The sequence below is a fragment of the Sapajus apella genome, unplaced genomic scaffold (assembly GCF_009761245.1).
Source record: "Sapajus apella isolate SASKATOON/1434 unplaced genomic scaffold, GSC_monkey_1.0 scaffold27, whole genome shotgun sequence".
NCBI classification, from domain to species: domain Eukaryota; kingdom Metazoa; phylum Chordata; class Mammalia; order Primates; family Cebidae; genus Sapajus; species Sapajus apella.
The window spans coordinates 18,272,766-18,295,375 of NW_022436967.1; the positions used below are offsets into that span (position 1 = coordinate 18,272,766).

Genomic DNA, 22,610 nt, shown 5'->3' on the forward strand with positions numbered 1-22,610 from the left:
TAGACCTCTATTTTTTCCATGAATGAGAACCTGAGTTAGATGTAGACTCTTCATAACCCATAGCTTTGCTGATAGGTGGCTTCTAGGAAGTACTCAATGAGCAAGAGCTTATCAATTTTTATATATTTTTGGATTAATATAAGTTATTTCTTTCAAAGAAATATGAGTAGTACCTTAATAATTTTATTTTTCAAAGCAAATTCTTATGTTTATTGGCAATTTAATTGACTGAGCCCTTTTGGGGTTGGAATGGTCATTGATCTTTACCTCTCTAAGAGCATAGGGAAGTTTCTGGGTATTGAATGGGGACTCAATAAATATTTGATTAACTCAAAATGTTTAGTGATTTGGAGATTATATTTTCTTGTGTTAAGCTACTTGCCTAATTACCTCAAAGAAATCAAGTTGTTTACTTGTTCAATAATGTATTTTTAGGTATATAAGTAAAATTTGTGTTATAACAAGTACACCTAAAGGTTTTAATGTTAACTCTTTATTTCTTATTTTGGAGACAAAGTCTCGCTCTATTGCCCAGGCTGTAGTGCAGTGGCGTCATCATAGCTTAGTGTAACCTTGAATTTCTGGGCTCAAGTGAGCCTCCTGTATTAACCTCCTGAATAGCTGAAACTACAGTCATGTCTCACCATGCCCAGCTAATGTTTTAAAATTTTTGTAGAGACACAGTCTTGCTATGTTGCCCAGGATGATCTTGAACTCCTGGGCTCGAGCTGTTCTCCTACCTCAGCCTCTGAAAATGCTAGAATTACAGGCATGAGCCACTGCACTCAGGCAGCATTAGCCTTAGAAGTAACGGTGAAGTATGGTAGTTTTTTGCCATTAGTATATGCTACTGAATGAATGTGAAGAAATAACTTCTGCTTCAATATGAATTTAATTTTCATATTTATCCTTAATACAACTGTTTCAAAAGGCTTGAATTGAGTAACTTTCTTTTCCTGTTTCTTTTTAATTTTTATGGGTACATAGTAGGTGTATGTAGTTATATACATGAGATATGTATGTATATATAGTCTGTTTGTTTTTTTGAGACAGAGTCTCACTCTGTCACCCAAGCTGGAGTGGAGTAGTGCCATCTTGGCTGTCTGCAACCTCTGCCTCCTGGCTTCAGGTGATTCTCAAGCCTCGACCTCCCAAGTAGCTGGGATTATAGGTGCCTGCCACCACGCTTGGCTAATTTTTTGTATTTTTAGTAGAGATAGGGTTTCACCATGCTGACCAGGCTGGTCTCGAACTTCTGACCATAAGAAATCTGCCCACCTTAGCCTTCCAAAGTGCTTGAATTATAGGCATGAGCCACCATGGCCGGCCTGTGATATTATATTTTGATACAGATATTCAATATATAATAATCACATATAGGGTATGTGGGTTCCTATATTTTTATTGCTGAATAATAATGATATTATCTGTTTTTAGATCTCTGAATAAAATATAGTCTTTCAACTTTCTTTGCTTGAATTACTTTTTTGCATGAATTTAACACAATTTTTTGTTATCTTTCAATAAATGAAGGAAAAGTATAGTGAGCTTTCAAGAGAGATTTCTTCGTTTGTCTGCAATAATAGTCACACAGTATATTTTGTAATGTATTGCTCATTTTAATCTTATACAATTATCCAGTATTGTTCTTAAAGTGAGCTGTTTCCATGCTTTCTTATCCATATTTAAGGTGGCTTAGTATTATAACTTTAATTTCTTTTGAAACTATCTAACCAAAATCAGAACCTAATAATATGATATATTTTTGAGTTAAATGAAAGGAATATTTTAATTTTTTTCATTAATATAACACTAATATCCTTTAGTTTGGAACTTCTTCAGTTTGGAATCAATGACAGTTATGTAAATGAACAGTGAAATACATAGCAGCAAAAGAAATGCTGTGATTTTATAAATATATTACAAATTAATTAGTAATTACATGTTTGGAATAATTCAGTGTTGTAACAATAGATATATATGTACAATTTCTAAACAGCCTTACACCAATGAAGAAAAAATTACTATATTTTGTACCTTCTGTCAGGGAATGAAAGGCAGAGAGATCTGTTATATGTTAAAATGTTATATATTTTACTTTAAATTGAACTATAATGTGGACCAGGGGAGTAAAGGCTTTTACTGAAGTGTAAAGATATATAACTCTTTTGTATAAGATCTTGTAGTAAAAATGGAAAGTTAAGTGGTTGCCAAATACAAAATCCAGGAGATACTTGTTGTACACAATGTCCTTGGCTAGCATGGTAGTTGATTTGACTGTGTTTTTCAAACTTGAGTATAACATAAATTGTTTCAAGGAAAAAAATTCAAAAGACCCTGAAATTGACTAAGGTATTTAGTTTGTAGCTCTTTAAAAAATTACAAATCTGATAGTGCATATCCAAATATACATTTTAATACAAATTGCAAATTTGTAAATTAAATATTAATAAGGCCGCAAAGTCTATTACATTAATGTTAGCAATTTAATATGGAAGATAGACATATTTTGCTATGGTGATGGTTCTTTGATGTTTTCAGGTGATGAGGTAATTGTCCCACTCCTTTTTTCTATGACAGCCAGTGTTCTCTTCTGAGAAATGTCATTTAAAAAACCTTTTTAAATTCTTTTTTCATTAGTCTATGGCAGTTCAAATACTACTTGTCAGTAATTTGCTTTTACACTACTAAGAGCAAGAATTTCAGAACAAGAATTCTAAAAGTAGTCTTAGAATACGTACATGCCTGAAGGGATTGCTTTCACCTCCCCTTTTCCCCAATCTTCTAAGCTTGAGAAGCACTGGGACTTGAGAAATAGCTCTGACCCTTCATTTATTGGAATGATCTGTTTTGATGTTGGGAGAAAAACCGGTCTTCTGATGAGGCTGTGAGGCCAGTTTAAAATGCTCCATCTTCCTTCTCTTTTGGGGAGAGATCACTCTTTCTCTTTGAGCTCTCCAGCTTTTATTGTAACTTACTTTTGACTATACTTACTCACCTTTCCTCATGTGATTGTGCCTAGATTAAAGGCATCTTGAGGACAGAAATATGCTTTCAAATTGACCACTCAGTTAACACCTGCTGATTTTAAAGGTCAAATCAGATGAATATTCCTTTTTGCTTTGCAGTAAAACCAGCCTAGTCAAACTGCATAACACTAGTAACAGATGACTTTATTGAGATTAATTCTGTCCTCAAGTGTTAAATATACACAAAGAATGTGAAAAATGCTTCAAAGTAAGTGTTTCTTGGCAGCCAGGAAGGGAGCTGTACCCCTATTTTGATTATGTGGTTTTACGAGAATATACCGGTTTTATGTAATTTAATCATTTTCAGTTGGAGCTCTTTGAGGGCTTAAAAAAGTAAACTGCAGAACTATTTTGAAATTAACACTAATACATGATTCTAAGGCATTTTTTGAGCCAATAGGACTATCCATCATAAATTGTTTAAAATCTCATTGTGAAATTAAATCATTTTAATGAAATGTAATCCTAGAAAATAAGGATTTACGATTGTCAGAGGCATTTAATCATCTTTACCTAACTCTTTGTATTTATTCTTAGTCATTTTATCCCTTTCCATTTAGACACATACAGGAGAAAAGGAGAAAATCTGCCCATACTGTGGCCAGAAATTTGCCAGCAGTGGTACACTCAGAGTTCATATCCGGAGCCACACAGGTATGGAGACTGTAATTAGACTAGTGATAAAAACCACTTAGAGAAATCACATGCTTCCAAGACAGGAAATGTTGTAATAGTACACATATCTTCCATATTAAGTATTAATCTTGGCTGTTTTCTCTCTCTTAAAGCATTGTAAAATCCAGTTTTTTCATCTAGAAGAATTTATAATAAGTATATTTTCTCAAACTAAGTAAAACATGTAAAGTAGAAATAACATTTTTAAGGTTTGGTTGTGATACAACTGTGATTAACTTCTATACAATTCTAATGGACGGAATTAGAGTAACAGCTTCACTTTTTATAGATAGTTAAGGGCATCGACTTGATTTATAATCCTTCCTGTAACTCATGTCAAATGTGGCCTTTTTACCTCAGAATGTTGCTTGAATGCTGTAGGATTTTATTGGATACCAGGGTAGGTGATGTGAATGTAATATCTGTTATGTCACGGATTGCTTCCTAAAGGGCCCCCTTCTTTTCTTACCACTTCCTGTGTAATTTCTCCAATGAAAGAAAGCCGTGTCCTAGTGAAGGGTGAATGAACAACTGAATATTCTTGAAAGAGCCTTGACTGGATTTTACCTATCACGTAGATAAGCCCTTGAAAAAGCCTTCAAAGAATACAATTAGTTTTGATAACCAGATGATTTTACATTAGTCTGGAAACTTTTTCCAGTAGCTACACTCTAATTACATGAAGAACTAGGTGACTGGATTATACCGCTGAAGCTTCATCTTCAAGGGCCATAGTATTTGGCTTTCTTTACCTTTGAATCCTCAGTACCTAGCTCAATGTCTAGCCTAATAACTGCATTGTCAATGGAGAAATGTTAAAGTAGGCCAAAGAATCAATACAGTGAATGTTAGGTATTAGTGGATGAAAGGATAACCTTGGAGCATAATTTTTAACTTTCTGACTAAAGTTAAAAGACATGGCCAGCTTAGTATTTTTATCTTAGAGTAGGTACTTAAATACTTTTAAATGAAACACATAACCAAGAACAGATAACTGTGGAATAATGGGTGCTCTAAAGAAGAAAAGGAAGGTTTTTCTTAATTAGAAGTCATCTAGAGAAAGTGAGGCTTTCTGAATCCAGTGTTGTAGAAGCAGAGAGCAGCAAAGTGAAAAGTAGAGAGCAGCACATAGGAATGAGCAGCAGAGAGCCACGTTGAGGGCAGGTGTAGTTAAAATTGTGCTAATGGCCGCTGGCACCAGTAACTGATAACACAGAAGTAAGGAGCTAATGAAGAGGGAACAGAGAGTTCTAAAGTTCCTGGGCAGCCCTGCAATCTAGTGGTATAATCCTTGATGTCACTGGGCAGCCCTGTTTTCTGTGTATTTGTGGCTGTGTGGAGTTAGGATGGGGTAAGGGCAAGGGTGAAGTCAACAGCCCTTTACTCTGATATCAGTGATTCTTAGAAGATATCTTTGTGTCAGGCTTAGTTTGCTTAGCAAATTTCATGCTATATTAGAGGGCATGTACATATAATTTGTATATGAGAGGAGGGCAAGTAGGGAATAGGATATGTGTATTATATATACATATCAGAATAGTACATTTATAGGAATGCCCCAATACATGATGTAATTGTGTTATGTTTGGTATAGTGTATTTTTAAAAGGCAGGGACTTACACTGTTTAGAATGCATTAAAACATAGGTACCAGCACAGAAAATATGAACCCAATAAAGTAGAACCCTTGATTACTCAAAATAATTCCATCCTTGAGGATATTGAATGCCTACATTTTATTTTACTCATAGTACAGCTAGGCAGTGGAAAAGAATAAAGCCCTTAAACTAGTAATTGTTCATAAAATTTTAATTATTATTATCATTCACAAAATGACAATGATAGGATTTTTATAGCTCCAAAAACACTCCCCGATAAAACTGTTAAATATACATCATGCTTTTTGTTGTCTTATGTTCTGTATTATATATAATTTAAATTGTATTCTAAACTCCACATCATTTTATGTGTCATTTGGTTATTTATTATGCACATGAGTCTGGGCCAAATGTTGTACAGATTCTGGTTTATTAAATGTGGCTTCTGATCAAGAGAACTGGTCATCTAAATTCAGACAGCAGTGCTAAGGCACAATGAACTAACACATACAATTTGATTGATAGATAGGTAAAGAAATTATATATAAATATATGTGTGTGTGTGCATATATATACGTATGTGTGTGTGTATATATATAGAGAGAAAGTGCTGTATATATTTGTACAAAAATTGTATAATTCTAATTGTTTAGCTATTTACTTATAACTAGATTTTTCTATTTAAAATAATTACTATACTTTCACATTTTTTCTCATTTTACACTTCTTCTTTAGGTTCTTTTGATGTCAAGCCTATGCCCTCAGTGACCCACTGCCTAGTAGTGTGGATGGGGTTGTGTTGTTAGTGGTTGGTGTCTGGCATCTGGGCCTCCGTAACAGCCTGGCACAAATTTGTGTTCCTGCATGGACAAATGATGCTTTTGCTTCTCTTTTATTTGCTTTGTCCTGTTCCTCAAATGATAAGCATCCATTTGCCCTCCCAAGCTACAGCCTGGTTCAGTAATTACATGGTTTTATGCAGTTATTTCACTGGTATGAGAGCAGAGCTCCAAATATTTTGATTCTGTAAATTCAGTGTTTTCTTCTCCCTGTGTTAATTTTCCTTATGAAGTCACCTGGTTTTATGTAGCTGTTTCTCAGTGCTAGGTGTAGCAATTTATGAGTGTGCTATCGCATGACAAAGGTGATGGTCATGACCTATTCTTCAGGAAGTATTTAGTTATACATTATTTAGTGAGGACACAATGAAGTGGTGAGGACCATGAGTGAGGGCGGGGTAGGGACAGTCAGGAGAGGACAGCTGATGCAGCCTCTGTGGAGCAGTGTTCTTTGGATCAGTGACGCTCATGTTGTGGCCTTATCACTCCACACCATTCTTAAAAATAGTTGAGGACTTTGGAAAGCTTTTGTTTATGTGGGTTATAACTATTTGCCATATTGGAAATTAAAGCTATTTACCATATTAGAAAATGTAAAAATATTTACTTGTTAATTTACTAAAAATAGCAATATCATACCCATGATATGTTAGCATACGTATTTTTATAGAAAATATGTGCATTTGCCAAAATAGGAATCATTTAGTGCAAAAGGAGAGGTTGTTTTACATTTCTGAAAGTCTGTCTGGTTTAAGAGGAGACAGCTGGATTCTCATATCTGTTTCTTCATTCATCCTGCTGCAATATGTTCTTTTGATTGCAGAATTTGAAGAAAATCTGGCCTCACGGATAAGTAGTTAGAAAGGGAAGGTATTTTAATAGTTGTCAAATAATTTTGGATGTTATTACAGTGGATGATATTACCTTGGATATTATTACTGCATTAAACCTCAAAAAAAGGCTGATGTTTTTAAAGGCTTATTGTTGTGTGGAACCTAAAATTATCTCAGCGAGCTTTGCTTATTCTGTTACAGTAAAATCAGTTGGTCTGTGTTGCACTAAGAAAGATCTTTTACCCATGCATTATTCTGTAACATCATCATGTTACAGATAATTTGGAAAATATTGACTCACTAAGTTATGCAGATCTTTTACTTTTTACTTTACAGGATGATATATTAATATCATTGCTGATCTCATTAAATCACCTAAATATTCAGAAGCCTTCAAGCAATTGGTAGCATTCTAAATTTTGCTTGACTGCTGTAATTCCTGTATTTAATAAAAATTCCTATCATTTCCTTTTTTCTTTATTTTTTTAAAATGACAGGCTTAATTCTTTTATTTTCAAAGAACAAGCATTCACAAAATGTTTAATAGCCATAATTTGTCAGTCATTTTGTTTCATATAAAAAGGATGGTTCATGAAAAAAACTGCCAGGTCATCTCACAACTCAGTTACTTAAGTACTTTTCCTTGAGACAATTTTCATACGTCAGTATGCACTGCAAGTACTTTCCAAATATCAAAAATTGATTTCCAAATATCAAACAGATGATACACAAAGGTTATAACTTAATAAAATTAATATGTTTTACTTTATCATGGATATTCTCAAGTGAAATTTGCATTTATTTCTACTGTGAGTTTGTGGCTGTGAAGACTGCAGTGACTAGTTATTACAAATTGAGGTCACTAACAGTTACTCGTTTTACTCACCATTACTTTTATACTATTAGTGTAAATGTCAACATGGTGAAAAAGACAAATAATGTAACAGTAATATTATGAAAGTAGTTTTGACCTTGCAGACCTTGTAAAAGAGTCTTGGGGATTCTCAGGAGCACTCAGGACATGTTTGGGGAGCAAATACTCTTGATGGGCCCTGGCCAACGATTAATACCTAGGAAAATGCAGTTTGTGTGAAATATGTGTTGGCCCGTGTGAATAAGAGCCCAGCGGACAGGCCATTCTGTTTAACTGGGGCCATTTCTCTCACTTGATTTCTCAGACTGGTATTGCTTCCAACTGTTGCTGCGGCATTCTTGATAATATATTTTCAAGCTTTTGCCACTGTTGCTGCTGCTGCTGAAACATGTTAATATCCATTGGCATTGCCTTTGCTGCAAAAGTCAGTTGATGAGTAGGTTTGCCAACTTTGACTCTACTTTCGCATAGGAACTGTTCACTGTTGGGTTGATATTATTATGTTTATGACTGTAAATAGAAAAACATTAAGGCTTTCTGAATTTGGGCTTACTACTTGATATATTATAGAACTTAACTCTAAAACTTGCCTGCAGATAGCAAAAGATAGAAATTTGATAAAAGATTACCCTATCAGTAAGGTTTTTGCTGATATTTGAAATTATATAGTCAGGATTCAGGGGACTCTGGGTTCTCATGAGATTAAATAACTTTCCCACCTAGAGAGTTGCCCTGCTTAGTAGAAACAGATCTCAGTGTTTCCTGTTATGCCCTTCTTTGCTATAAGAGTCAGTCTTGCATAACAGAAAGAGCAGGGGCTTTGGGATAGCTGACTTGAATTCAAATCCTAGCCCTTGCTACTAAGAAATCATATATTTTTGAGCCAATTTCTTAATTTCTCTAAGCCCCATAGTACATTTTTTTGTGAAGAATAAATGAAATCTTGAATATAAAATACTTAGTACTAGTTCATAGATGGCCAGTTCATTGTCATTAAGAATGGTTTCTAAAATTCTTGTATTATATTGCTCCTTGTTAAGACTATTTTTCCAAAGTTAAATGAATTGTGTGTATTAACATACAGTGGCAAGCCTTTACTGAATGATATAACTTACGTTATTTTCTACTTTTCTTCTTAGATTTTCTTACAGGACATCATACTGAGGATTTTCATGTTTAATACCTTTCCCTTTTATTTCTTCCAACTTTATCAAGATCTTAAATTGTTGAACATGCTGAAATTTTCATAACTAACTTTTGAAGGTATAATCTTGGTTGACTTTTGATAAGGAATTAACTTGATATCATGGTGTTTGCCATAATTATAATCATGGATTTTCTTAATATATTAATTTGGGGAAAATGCATTTCAGATGGCTATGTTCCTGATTAAGATTTTTTTTTTAAGTCTAAGCCGTCTTTTTAATACATGTTTAAAGGATAACTCAGTTGAAAAAATGTTTTTGGTGGTATTTAAAATTCTGACCTGTGTATGTCCTACCAATTTCTTCCTTGAAATTAAACCATAGTAACCTCCAAAATACTCTTGGTAAATTGTTTGCCTTGCCATATAAAAACTTGTCTTTGGCTTTTAATATTTGTACTGCCTTCTTTATTAGGCATAAGTCCAAAGTATGCTTGATTCCTAAGTCTGAAAAGAGGTTACAGGCAATAATGCTTGTTTTATAAAAATAATATTGTTCTTTTCCTTGAAAAATTGTTTATAATGGCAAATTTGGAAAAGATCCTACAAATTTAACTTTGAAAGTACTCGTAATTTATAGTGTATCCATAAATAGTAGTAGAATTATATAGGTAAAATTATATAGGTAATAAAAGTGATATGGATATATACTAATTAACATGAAAAGAAATGAGAAAGATAAGTTACAAAAACAGAAGGATATAGTCTTGTAAGAATAAAGTATTTGTATTAAAAAAACCGAAAGGTTATCTACTACATTATTAACTGCTTTTATTTTTGTATGTTGTAAATATGGTTAGTTTTAATTTTACGATTTTCTGTTTTCTAATTTTTATAATTTTTCTTGTATAATACAAATATTTAGAGTGTATATCATGATTGTGCAGGTAACTGTTATAAGATTTGTGCTAAAATATTTAGGTGTGAAACTTCTCTGCATCATATTCTCAAATGGACCAGGAATAAGAAGTGCATAGAAAAATACATGTTAAAAATGAGAAGTGAGAAGGAGAAAGCAAATTTGGTCAAAAGTTAAGAAATGTTAAACCTAAGTGGGTCTATACAGTGTTCACTGTACTATTCTTTCAATATTTCCTTATGTTTGAAATTTTCGTATTTAAAAATAAATAGGGAAGTTTTATTCCAATGAGAACAACTGTGTAGATGCAGCTGCCACCTAAGTGGAGCAGAGAATTGTTCCCTGAACATCCAGCTTCGTAGTTCAAGTCTTGTGCACATCTCCCCCAGAGGCTGATTCTTTCAATAGGAAGACTTCTATTTCTTAAATATAAGCAGATGTTTTGTTGTTTTGTTTTTGTTTTCTTACACTATACTACTTAGAGAAAACTCAGCGTCTTCTGAAGAAGCTGAATGTTATTATTTCATGCTTCATCCTTCTTGAAGATGCTAAATTCATCCCCTTGAAAAATGAATCCCATGAAATTTGCTATTTTTATGGGTTTTTCAGATATTTTCTTTGAAATGCACTGGAAAGTATTCGTAAGCCTTACCACAAGTTTAAATAATTGATAAGGCTCACTGGGTCATTTTATTATCCTACTTAAAACCTTTCAGTGGCTTCCCCTTGCCTGGAACAAAATGAATGCCCTAGACTTTTCTCACGAGACTTATCAACTACCAACCCCCACTGTTTACATTCCAGGCTGCTTACTGGCCTTCTTTCACTTTTCTCAAGTCTCCAGTTACATGTTACTTTCTCCTTGACATGTTCCCTGACCTGTCCCCTACCCCTGCCTTGTTAGGTTGGCACTTCCATGCTCCTTTACTCTCCTCAGCACAGCCCCCTTCTGATTGCCTGGACCTGTGGCCATCTTCAGTAGTCTGTGGGTTCTCAGCTCTCTTAGGGCCATGTGTGTAACTGATACCTTACTTTTTACCATTCAGCGCACTGCCTGGCTTAGAGAAAGAACTTGTGAATGCTTGTGCAATAGGTAAAATAACTTACAAGTGGGTTGTAGTACCTGTGAGATAGTAAAAAGGACACATGGCTTCAGAGTGAGAAGCTCCAGATTTGAATACGAATTTAGTTGACCATAAAATCATTTTTCATATACAACCTACAAAAATCTGTCGCATTCACTTTAAGAAGTAAGCAAATGCTAAACTCCCCAATATATGAGCTGGACCCACCCACATTTTCTTTCCTTTCCATTTTTTATCATGTTGCTTTGTCATGTAGTTGGTGGGAAAACAAACTGTATAAGAAATGATCATTAATAACATAGTTCAAGATCTAGCTCACCAGTGCCCATAAAGCTACAATGCTTAAATGAGGGAATAAAGAATAATATGTGGTCAACCAGCACCAAACTTACTGTTTGATTTCAGCTTGGGGTTTCCTAGTTTTTAAAGTTTCTCATTAGAAAGAAGGTAGAGGAAATTGGTTCTGACAAATGCCCTATTTTGTTTGACAAGGGTGAATTTGTACTACTGGAGCTGGAATAATTTCAAATAATTGTGTAGTACATTATAGCCTTTTGAAGTTGTGTAGCAAATCTCATCTAGTAGAGATCTGGGGGCTCTTATGGTTTATTATATGTAAATATCTCTCCAACTATATTATACAGTATACTGTGCTTATCAGTTTCCATGACTAGCTTCTAAGCTGAAGGACAGGGTGCATCAGACTCACCTCTTTAATCTTTAAACTTGTGGAAAGAGGACATCTCTCTCAAATACAGTATCAAAATTAATCCTTTCATAGCCATTGAAAGGATTCAACCATTTCTGGGACCATTCTCATTTTCTAGATAAAGAAGCTCAGATTCAGAGAAGCAAATGACCTGTGTACTATCAAGGTAATAAAACCCAAGTCTTTTGACTTCAAATTCTGTTTTATCCCTCTTTTTTTTTATTTATAGCTATTATAATTACCACAAGAATTACAAAAATGCTGTAAGTTCCCCAGTATAAAAGATAAGGAAATAAATTATAAAAGTCTTATATCATTTCAGTACTATGAAAGTTTTATGCTTTAGGGCCAAATGATGCTTTTGTTTATTGATTGATCTTTTCACATTGTTTTAATCTGTTCTCACCCTGTTAATAAAGACATACCCAAGACTGGGTAACTTGTAGAGGAAAGAGGTTTAATGGACTCACAGTTCCACATGGCTAAGGAGGCCTCACAATCCTGGCAGAATGCAAAGGAGGAGCAAAGTCACAGTTTACATGGTGGCAGGCAAGAGAGCATATGCAGCAGAACTCCCCTTTATAAAACCATCAGATTTTGTTAGACTTATTCGCTATCATGAGAACAGCATAGGAAACGTTGCCTCCGTGATTCAGTTATTTCCCACTGGGTTCCTCCCATGACAGGTGGAAATTATGGGAGCTACACTTTGAGATTTGAGTGGGGATACAGCCAAACCATATGACACATTCACATGTTCATTTTTTCCTAGTCATCTTTATAGTGGGTAGTAACGTACAGAGAATATAAAGATTGAATTTAGATTTACTAAATTTTCCTCTTTTTATTTCCAGGAAATGGTTAGTAATTGGCAGTTGGACCTTTGAATATACTGCAGTGTGATGAGATTTTTATGGAGTTAGTCTGTTAATCCCATACCAGTATGCCTGAAGGTGTCAATTTAATTTTGTTTTTACAGTATTCAAACTGTCTATCAATAATTTGGGAAATCAAATTTCTTTTTTATGGTATCAAATAACACTCAGTTTTATGAAGAAGAAATAAGACTCCAGTTTATGGTTTTTCCTTCCAATTTGCTAATTGGCATTTTTCAACATTTCCTGTCCAGTACGTGATAGCATTGTTTTATGGAGCATTAAAGGCAGTGTCCTTCATATATATTAATTTTTTTAAAACAAGTATTTTTGTTAATTGGCTCATGACTAATGGCCATTCTACAAGACAGTGATATTAGCTATTGGATTACTACCTGTTAGTTCTGGGAGGAATTTTACTATTTGTGTTTCCATTTTTTGTTGATAGTGTCTAAAATTTTAAAAATCCTCCAATTCCTTCATGTTATGATGGATTTTATCTTTCACTACCTTAAATAACCAACCAGCTGTATCCTTGCTTCCCCTTGCATCCTTGTTCCCATTGCCACCATCTTTTGTTCACTCTCTAAAGTCCATTTATTCTGCACAGTTTGGTAATTAGAATGAGAATGCGGCAAGTATGCACAAGGCATCTGCTTTTTTAGAATAAAAAATAATATTCTTGACTTTAGAAAGGAATTTCAGAAGTCTAGTTCAAGCCTCTTATTTGAACTAATGCCCAGTAAAGTGCAATCATTTGCCTAAGGTCATAGAACTTGCATGTGGTTCAGTTAGAACTAAACTGAGTCTTAAACTTTTTCCAATATATCACATTGCTGATATTTTTATTTCTTATTCTTTGACATACCCCCAACCCCTGCTGTTACCCTTAAACATACCATGGAACTACATACATTCCTTTCATCATGTTTGACAATATTTTCTTGTTGATATATCAACCAATTGAAGATAACCTTAACTTAGAAACTTCAAGGTCTATAGTTTGTTACCTATGGTCTAACTGAGAACTTAACTCCAGCTATGGAGAGATTTTCCTACCATAAAATTTGTATTTGTAGCACTTTGTTATTTAATGTCATCTTTACATCCAGAGTATTGATTCTGGGATCAGATTATGGGCTTCAAACTCCATTCTATTTATTTCCTTCTTGCATGAACATTCTGAGTTGGTTAATTTCCTTGAAACTTAGTTTTCTCATCTCTGATAAATGGAATAATAATAGTCCCAACTTCATGGTGTTGTTTTGAGGAAGAAATGAAGATATAAAATAACTTTACATAGTGCCTGCATGATGTAAGCATGTGATATTGTGAGCTGTTGCTGCTAATGTTGCTGATGTGTTTATTTCTGTATTTTGTCCAGGTATTCATACTCCCTCGATACATCGTGTGACCCTCTATTCCCAGCATCATTATGCTTATCTTTTCATAAACTTTAGCTGCAGAATGTAGATCATCTATAGGATATAGATGAGGGTTTGCTGTCAAACCGGGTTGGTTTGGGGTGAGTGAATGTGCATGTACAGTGTGTTGCTGTCATTTTCATTGAAGGGAAATGTTCAGGACTGTGCCTGGCGGGCGGCTCTGTAATTTATCATCTGGCTTCCAATGCTGGAACAACAGAGATGGCACTCTGTGGGTCAGCTGAAATAGTAGAGCATGGTCTCCTGTTGGTTTATAGCTTCTTAGGGTCAGTGAGAGCTGAGGTTAATTCAGTAAGGGAATCCACGGACTGTGACGTGAATTCCATCAGTTGTTCATAAATTATGAAAGAAATTCTAGGAACTGCTTTCAGATTTTTAAAGCTCTGGGCCAGAAGGTTAATTACTTGCTTACAGTTCCAACCAGCTTTCCATGTTAATAGATACCGGCTGTGTAGGCCCTTCTGTTCTAGGCTTGCTTGCACATTGTTATTTGAATATAGTAATAAATCACTGTCTTAGGAAATATGTAATTTTTTGGATAAATACCTGCGATCAGCTTAGAAATAAAGAATTGGTATATTATTTGATTGTATTTGGATTTTAGCCACTGTTTTTCTTTCTTCTTGAATGCTTTTTTAAAGGAAATAATTTCCTTCTTTTAGAATATTTGTTCAACGTTATAAAAACAGTAGCTCTAAATAATTATAAGTATAGAACAATAATGAAAATTATTAATTAAAAATAGATGATTAATAAATTATAAGCACAAATGAAAATTTAAACATTTTAAAACAACATTTTAACACATTTTTAATAAGAATTAGATGATCTCCATATGTTGAGAGGGAACTTATTTTGCTATATTTATTTTCTAAGTATCTCATTACTAACATTAAACCAAATCAAATGTTCTCTTACCTGCAGATAATATAAGAATTAACAGAAACATTTAGTGTAGAACTGACATAGAAATAAATGATTGCCTTAGCATCACTCTTTAAAAGCTTCAGGTTTTCCCCAAGAAATATTTGAATAGAATTTTCTTATTCATAAGCAATGTCTTGAACTACATGTTTTTAGCTGTCTCAGTTTTATGTTGACACTTGAAATAATTTCTGATTCACAAACACATCAACGGAATGTACCCTTTCTTCCACTATATTTTTTTCTTTTTTTCTATACTCAGCTCCTTCTCAGTTGAGTTTGGGTTAATGACAAGCATATATAACAACTTAAGAGAGAGACATTCATTTTGGCTTTCATTAGTAGTATGATGATCTATTTTTTCTTTTTTCAAAAACATCAAAGCCCCTATTTTTAATGTAAAAATTATAGTGCTGAGTCAAAATTTGTCATAGGGTGGATTAAGGGGCACAGAGTGAAGAGTGAGGGAGTGACATGTGTCCTAGAATATAATGCTATCAACAGTAACCAAATGAATTAATAATATAGTCACAGAGACTAATAAGATAGATTATGTAAAATATGCCTTCATTTACATAGTTCATATTTCTATCATTTCTTCATTTTTTTTTATATACTGGAATCCTCAGAAGTGATCATGGCCTAGTCATCAATTTACATCAACTGTTTGAACAGCTTTATCTATTGGTAAATTATTAGATAATATTAGTACCATACTCTATTAGACTTGGATCACCAACATTTTTCTTTAGGAAAGTAAAAGATTTGATTGCCTCTAATTTGTGCTTTCTTCTGCCATTGCTACCATTTTTCCACCCAAGAACAACTCTCTGTTTTTTTGTTATGTTTTGTTTTGTTTTGTTTTTTGAGACGGAGTTTCGCTCTTGTTACCCAGGCTGGAGTGCAATGGCGCGATCTTGGCTCACAGCAACCTCCGCCTCCTGGGTTCAGGCAATTCTCCTGCCTCAGCCTCCTGAGTAGCTGGGATTACAGGCACGTGCCACAATGTCCAGCTAATTTTTTGTAGTTTTAGTAGAGACGGTGTTTCACCATGTTGACCAGGATGGTCTCGATCTCTTGACCTTGTGATCCACCTGCCTCGGCCTCCCAAAGTGCTGGGATTACAGGTTCTGTGTTGTTTTTCTTCAGCACTATCCTTCTAGGCTGGGGAAGGTTTTATATCTTCTCTAGTTTTATGGGAGAGAGAATAATTTTATGGGTTTCTTACTATCAAAGTTACATACTCTTGATACTTCCTTTCTGGTACAATTTATAGGAAACTCCTCTGTGTGCAGGAACCTAAGATTTAACTGCTTAGTTACTCTATAACCACTCTCCACCAACTATACACATAAATATTGAGTTAAATAAAAGTTTGGTAGAAATTCCTAAAAACAGAAAACTCCTGGTGAAATGATTGATAATTTTCTCACCAAATTCTGACTCCCTAACAACAAAACCAGATCAACGATTAACGACACTCCTTTCTTGACTTAAATTGTTCCTTACCATAGCAGTGTGGAAAACTCATGGAAGAGTTTTTGTTTGTGGGTCAGAACCTTGAAAACTTGGCCAGTGTCTGGATTGTTCAGATCTTTCTGCTAGTTGTGGAACAGTCCCCTTGGCTTTTGCCAGCACTCACATCAAGACCCTCTATTGTCGTCTTGCTCCCTTAGACGAATCACATGTAATGGGGGCCATTTCTACACCTGGTTGGGTGAAGCAAGAGCATCCTGAGTAGGGGATCTTTTACTTTCTCTTCATTAACTTGTCTCTTTTTGTTCTGCATCTCATATTCTTATTCTTATTCTTTTTTTTTTTTTTTTTTTTTTTTTTTTTCTTATTATTATTTTTTTTTTTTTTTTTTTTTTCTTTTTCATCAGTAAAAATCACTTTTTGGTTGGCTCTCAACACATCCAGCCAATCTGGCTTTTTGTGATTTCAGACTGAAAAATTTGTGAGCACATGGCTCTCCCTTTTTTTCCCTTCTTCCCAATGAACTTCATGTCTTTCAATTTGACATTTCTTCAGAAATGAGGGAGGGATATTGTGACTGTAAGATTCTTAAGGAAAATAATGCATCCTTTAAAGAAATAGATTTTGAAAAACAGACTTCATTTTTTTTTAATCAGATGATAAAAGTGTTTTGAAAAGTAAAGGTCTTCTTATTTGATTTTTACATTTTATTGCCCACTTTCTTATAACTATAAACTCTTTTACGCTTTTAAAAGTAGAATATCTCTAAATATTCAAGGAGTAAATGTCAAGTTCAAGTTTTTGTTGTCCTTCTTTCAAAGATGGTGTCCTTGGGTTTAACTTGTTTAGGTTAATTGAGATTCCTCAGAATTTGATTAATGGGAGCATTCCAACAGTAACAAGGTGGGGTTTGGTAAGGTCGGTGGGGTTTCATGGCTTTTTGCTGCAGGGAGAAAAAAGTATTTCAGTTCACAGAAAGGTGCCAAGAATGAACTTGAGCTACTCCTATTTGTCAGTGTAGCATTTCACTTCTCTCTGTGGTGTACTTCTAATTTATTAGATACTTCGTAAGTTGAAGGGATTCGAATGGTGAGGTTGGAAAACTAATTGGGTAGTGCTTTCACAATTACATTTTTGGTTTAATTTTCATTTAGAATGATTCAGTTTGCTGTTTTGTAACCATTTCCTAGCCTACAAAAGCAAAATAAAATGTAAAGTTCTTCTAAAGAATTCCCATATAATACATATATTTTAAAGTTCAACCATGTGGAACAGTCTCAGAGTATTTTTCATGAAACATCCATTTTTGAGGTTTGCTTTTTCACTTGAAAATGTTGCCATCTCTAAAACTGATTTTTGTTAGAAAACTCAAGTAAGAAGTAAAAGCTACGATTCTAAAATCTTTAAACATTATTTAATTTGGATTCATTGAAAATAAATGTGTATGACTTTATTCCATTTTAAATTACATTTTCTGTGTGTACATATTTTCACATTTTCAAGGAATTATGAGTTCTTTGAACTGTACATCAGTTTTCAAAATATACTAAATGACAAAAGTTAGTTATTAAAGTGCTTTTTGAAAATGGTTTATTTTTATATTAATTCAGATAATTAAATATGTATATTATCTATTAAGCTTTGCTGCTTGTTTATAAAATGTTTCAAAGCATAGGGCACATTGGATGTACACTTCTTAAAAATTGTGGTAAAATATACATGACACATAATTTATCATCTTCACAATTTTGTACTTTTTAATCTTTAAGTTTGATCATGGTCATTATTGACATATTCAGTGTATTTAGTAACATGAACAAAAATTTGATTTCTGTGGCTTCTGCTAGAGTGATCAGATTCACTTCTTAAATTCATGGTATAATTTAAGAATATAAAAATTGAAGTAATTGACGAGGTTTTTCTTTTATTAATTTCATGTATTGTAAACATAGATTTTTCTAAAGGATTTGTGTCAAGATGCTGGATATTGAGGTGGTTACATAGCAGTAGATGGATATTCAGTGATTTAGCGGCTTTAGGATCTTTTTAAAATCATCAGGATTCATGTTATCCTAAGCTACCTTCACAAATTTTCTTAAGATGATGTTTTAATATCAGTATGTTAATCTTTTGGTGGGGGCTAGAATTCTTCTGATGTCTTTAATTAAAATTATATTCCATAAAACAATGGTAACATCTATAAATTTTAATCTGAAAGGCATATGTTAAACTAGGATCTGATTTTGTCCTATTGCTTTTAGTCATACTTGCTAGTGGGTGGTTGTCGTCATAATACATTTTCTTTGTCAAAGGCTTAAGGTAGCTTGTTGGGGCCAGGCTGGGCTCAAGCCAGTAAGATCTTCCATGTGGCATCCAGATGTTCCCTTTCATTACTGCTAGCTCCCTGTGGAAGGCTAGCTCCAGTTTTCTAGAGCTGTTTTCTGAATATCCTCCACACACATTTCAAATATTGTAGCTTTTAAGCTACTTCCATCTCAGGCATTCCAGCAGTGAGAATTTGGATACACTTCAAGCTGAGTGAGTTAAAATACCTCCAATTCAAAGATGAAGATCTAAAAAAGGTGTTCATGAATAATATTAGATTGGCATTAAGGAACTGCATTTATTCAGGTTTTTTTGTTTTGTTTTGTTTTTTGCCTTTTCTAATGACTTTAGCCAAGTCCTACGTCTGCCCACTTCTCCAGCCCAGGGATCTTTCTTAACACTACATTCTTGTTTTGTATAATTTATCAGTATCTGAAATTATCTTATATATTTTCTTTAACTTTTTCTTGTCTTTCTCATTACACTAGTAAAGTTGAAGAGACAGTGATTTTGTGAAACTATTCGCAACTGCATTCTCAAAGCCCAGTACAGTAACTAGAAGATGGTATATGCTAAAATATATATATATATATAAATAAAAATATATAAATATTTTATAATATATAATTATAATTTTAATATAATTATATATTATATATAATGTATAAATATTTTTACTTATATATATAAATATATATCTATATTTTAAAATGAATAAATTAGCTTCAAGGATTATCCACTCTGTGGCACCTTTAAAAATCAACCAAAATCAACTTTTTATAATTACCGTCATGCTTCTGTTTGTTCCTTGATGTGTTATTCAAAGAAAACACAGTGGCCTTCAGTGTTACTCAGTGTCAGCACATAATTTAAAGCAAGAGATGCAAAGAACTTATCTATTTTTCTTTAGTTAAATGAGAAATATTTTGCTCTTATGTACACTTAAGTATTATTTATGCTGCTGTGTTGATTAAATCTATTTTATTAATCTAATGGCTAAATCTCATAGGATAGTATCTCATATTTGCCAATATTGTATTTCCCTTCTAAACATTAAAAGTGACTACCTGTATGTAGTTCTCAAGACACAGCTTAATATTATGTTAGTATTTGCATTCACTTGGGAACCGCTTTAAGACATAACACACATTCCTAACCTGCCCCCTGCTTTTTCCTGATGAGCATTGATAACCAGAAGATTGCTGGAATCTACCAGCCAGAAAGATCTGGTTAATGTTAACTGTTATTGTCAGAAGCAGAGCTTTCATCATTAACTTTAGAAAGCCTACCCCAATTTATACAAAATGTTTATGTGATGACATGAGGTTAAGAGTAGGTTCAAACTCTGCCTCCACTATATAAGAAGCTATGTAATCTTGAGCAAATTACTTATCCTTCTTGTGCCTTACTTTCTTCATTTGTAAACTAGGGATATGAATACTTAGATTATAATATTGTTGCAAGAATTAAAATTGCTAATGTGTGTTAAGCATTCTGAGCTGTAGAACAGAACCTAATAGACTCTATAAATTTCAGCTTGTTATTATTTCCCTTTAGATTTGTTTGTAGCTACTTTTTTGGCTAATTTTCAGATTAATTAATTTACATGTTAGAATTTGAATACTGTGACTAGCCTAAGCAAAATAAAGATAGTGTCTAAATCTACCTGAGATATTAAAAAATAGTAGTTATTTGGACTTTGGATCATATTGTACATCAGAGCCCACATACTGACAGTGACCTGTATTCCTAGAGTTGACTAAAATTGAAGGTAAATTTTTGTTTTCCTCGGGATTATTTTATGTGTAGATGAAAATATTTCTTAGAAACATTCTTCACAGTAATTGGAAATAATGAAGGAAAATATTATATGCATAATGTGAAGAAAACCTAATAACAACTTATCTTTAATATGAAAATTAAGAAAATGACTTTAATAGTTATTAACATGTTGACTGTACAGGTAACCTTCAAGTTCAGATTGTGTGGGACAGCAGATAACTTTGTCCTTGTAGTCCAAAAGAGAGGCGGGATTGCCCTAAACATCCTCCAACCAAGACGGTAGCAGTTTAATGTAGAGTCTAAACTGATTTGCAGACTACACACTATAGTTTTCAAATAAATTGCTTATAAAAGCCATTTACATGGTGATGCACTTTAAAGGTGGAGTACATTCTAGGATAGAATGAATGAATGGAGTTGTATTTACCCAAGTTTCCCAGATTTGTTGGCTCAGTGTTGTGAGAGATGGGGCAGAAATACCAGTCATCTAGAGGTGCCAGTTTTTACTCTGAGTGGTTTGTGTAGGCCCCATGGGCAGCAGATGTGTAGACATCAGTGATAAGAATAATCGCCACCATTATTAAGAATAGAATGCCATCATTAAGAATAGAATGACGATGTTAATTTGTTAGGCTGTTGTAAGAAGATGTCGCCAACTGAGTGGCTTAAACAGTAAAACTGTGTCGTCTCTTGGTAAGTCTGTAAGTCTGAAATCAAGGAACTTGCGTGGCCATGCTGCCTCTGAAGGTGCAAGGGAAGGGTTTGCTCCAGGCCTCTCCCCTGGCTTCTGATAGTTCTTGGCTTGTGGCAGCATAATTCCAATCGTCACATGGCATTCTCCCTGTATGTGTCTGTCTTCACAAGGCCGTCTTTTTATGAGGACATCAATCATGTTTGATTAGGGGTCCACACTACTCTAATAATGTTTGCAACAGCCGAATTCTCAAGTAAGGCTACATTGTGAGGTACTGGGGTTTAGGACTTAAACATATGAATTTGGTGTGGGAGGGCACAGTTGCATTCATAACAAGTGACCATATATCTATTGTCCCAGTTAAGACACTTATGAGAGTGAAAGGGAGTAATATTGTATTAGGGTTCTCCAGAGAAAAAGAACCAATAGGGTATGTATAGATACATTATATGTAGGAGATTGATTATGGGAATTGGCTTACACAGTTATGGAGGCCAAGAAGTCCCCTGATGTGCCATTTGCAAGAGACCCAGGAAAACTAGAGGTGTAATATAGCCTGAGTTTGAAATTCTGCAAACCAGGGGAGCCAATCATGTAACTCAGCCAAAGGCCACAGGCCTGAAAACCAGGAGCAGGGGTTTGTTGATGTAAGTACTGGAGTCCGGAGGCCAGAGAACTGGGAGCTTCTGTGTCCAGGGGTTGAAGATGGATGTCATCTCAGATCAAGGAGAAAGATCGAGGGAGGGAAGGAGAGAGAGGACAACAGAGAGACAATTAATTAATTCACTGTTCCTCCATCTTTTTGTTCTATCCGGGCCCTCAATGGATTGGATGAAGCCCGCCCACATTGGTGAGGGTGAATCTTCTTTCCAGTCTACTGATTCAAATGTTCATTTCTTCTGGACACACCCTCACAGACCCAGAAATAATGTTTTACCAGCTATCTGGCCACATCCCTCAACCTAGTGAAGTTGACTGTAAAATTAACCAGCTGTTACTATATTGTTCTGGGATAACAGGCATAAACTGAGACTACTTTAGACAAAGCTGGATATATGGTCAGTGCACCCATAAGATAGGTATAATTTATCCAATTTTCAAACATTCAATGAGGTTGGATGACTTTCTTGGAGTTACAGCTGGAAGGAGGATGAGCAGTATTCAAACCCAGGACAATCACATTCCCAAGAAGGATTTAAAAAGCTATGCCTTAAGTTAGCCTTTTTAAGTCTCTGAACGGAATTCCTATATTATGACAGTAGGTAAAATCGGAAATGAATTTGTTATGTTTCTTCTTTAAAATTCCTTACTAGTTTTTAACTATATTTCTTTGTTGATGGATTTTGGCTACTATGAAAGGGAATAGTAACCTGGTATATTATATT

At 34.2% G+C, this 22,610-nt stretch overlaps 1 protein-coding gene across 7 annotated transcripts in view; it reads left to right on the forward strand.

Annotated features, from left to right (window-relative positions):
* Nucleotides 1-22,610, forward strand: part of PRDM5 (PR/SET domain 5) — a 218,462-nt gene that overhangs the window by 139,804 nt on the left and 56,048 nt on the right. For all 7 annotated transcript variants that reach the window (XR_004273178.1, XM_032292421.1, XM_032292419.1 and 4 more), the window contains one exon: nucleotides 3,590-3,683. Coding sequence is in view for 6 of the 7 variants with exons in the window: in XM_032292421.1 (XP_032148312.1) it covers nucleotides 3,590-3,683 (94 nt within the window). In the remaining variant the exon portion in view is untranslated. The remainder of the gene's footprint in view (nucleotides 1-3,589; nucleotides 3,684-22,610) is intronic.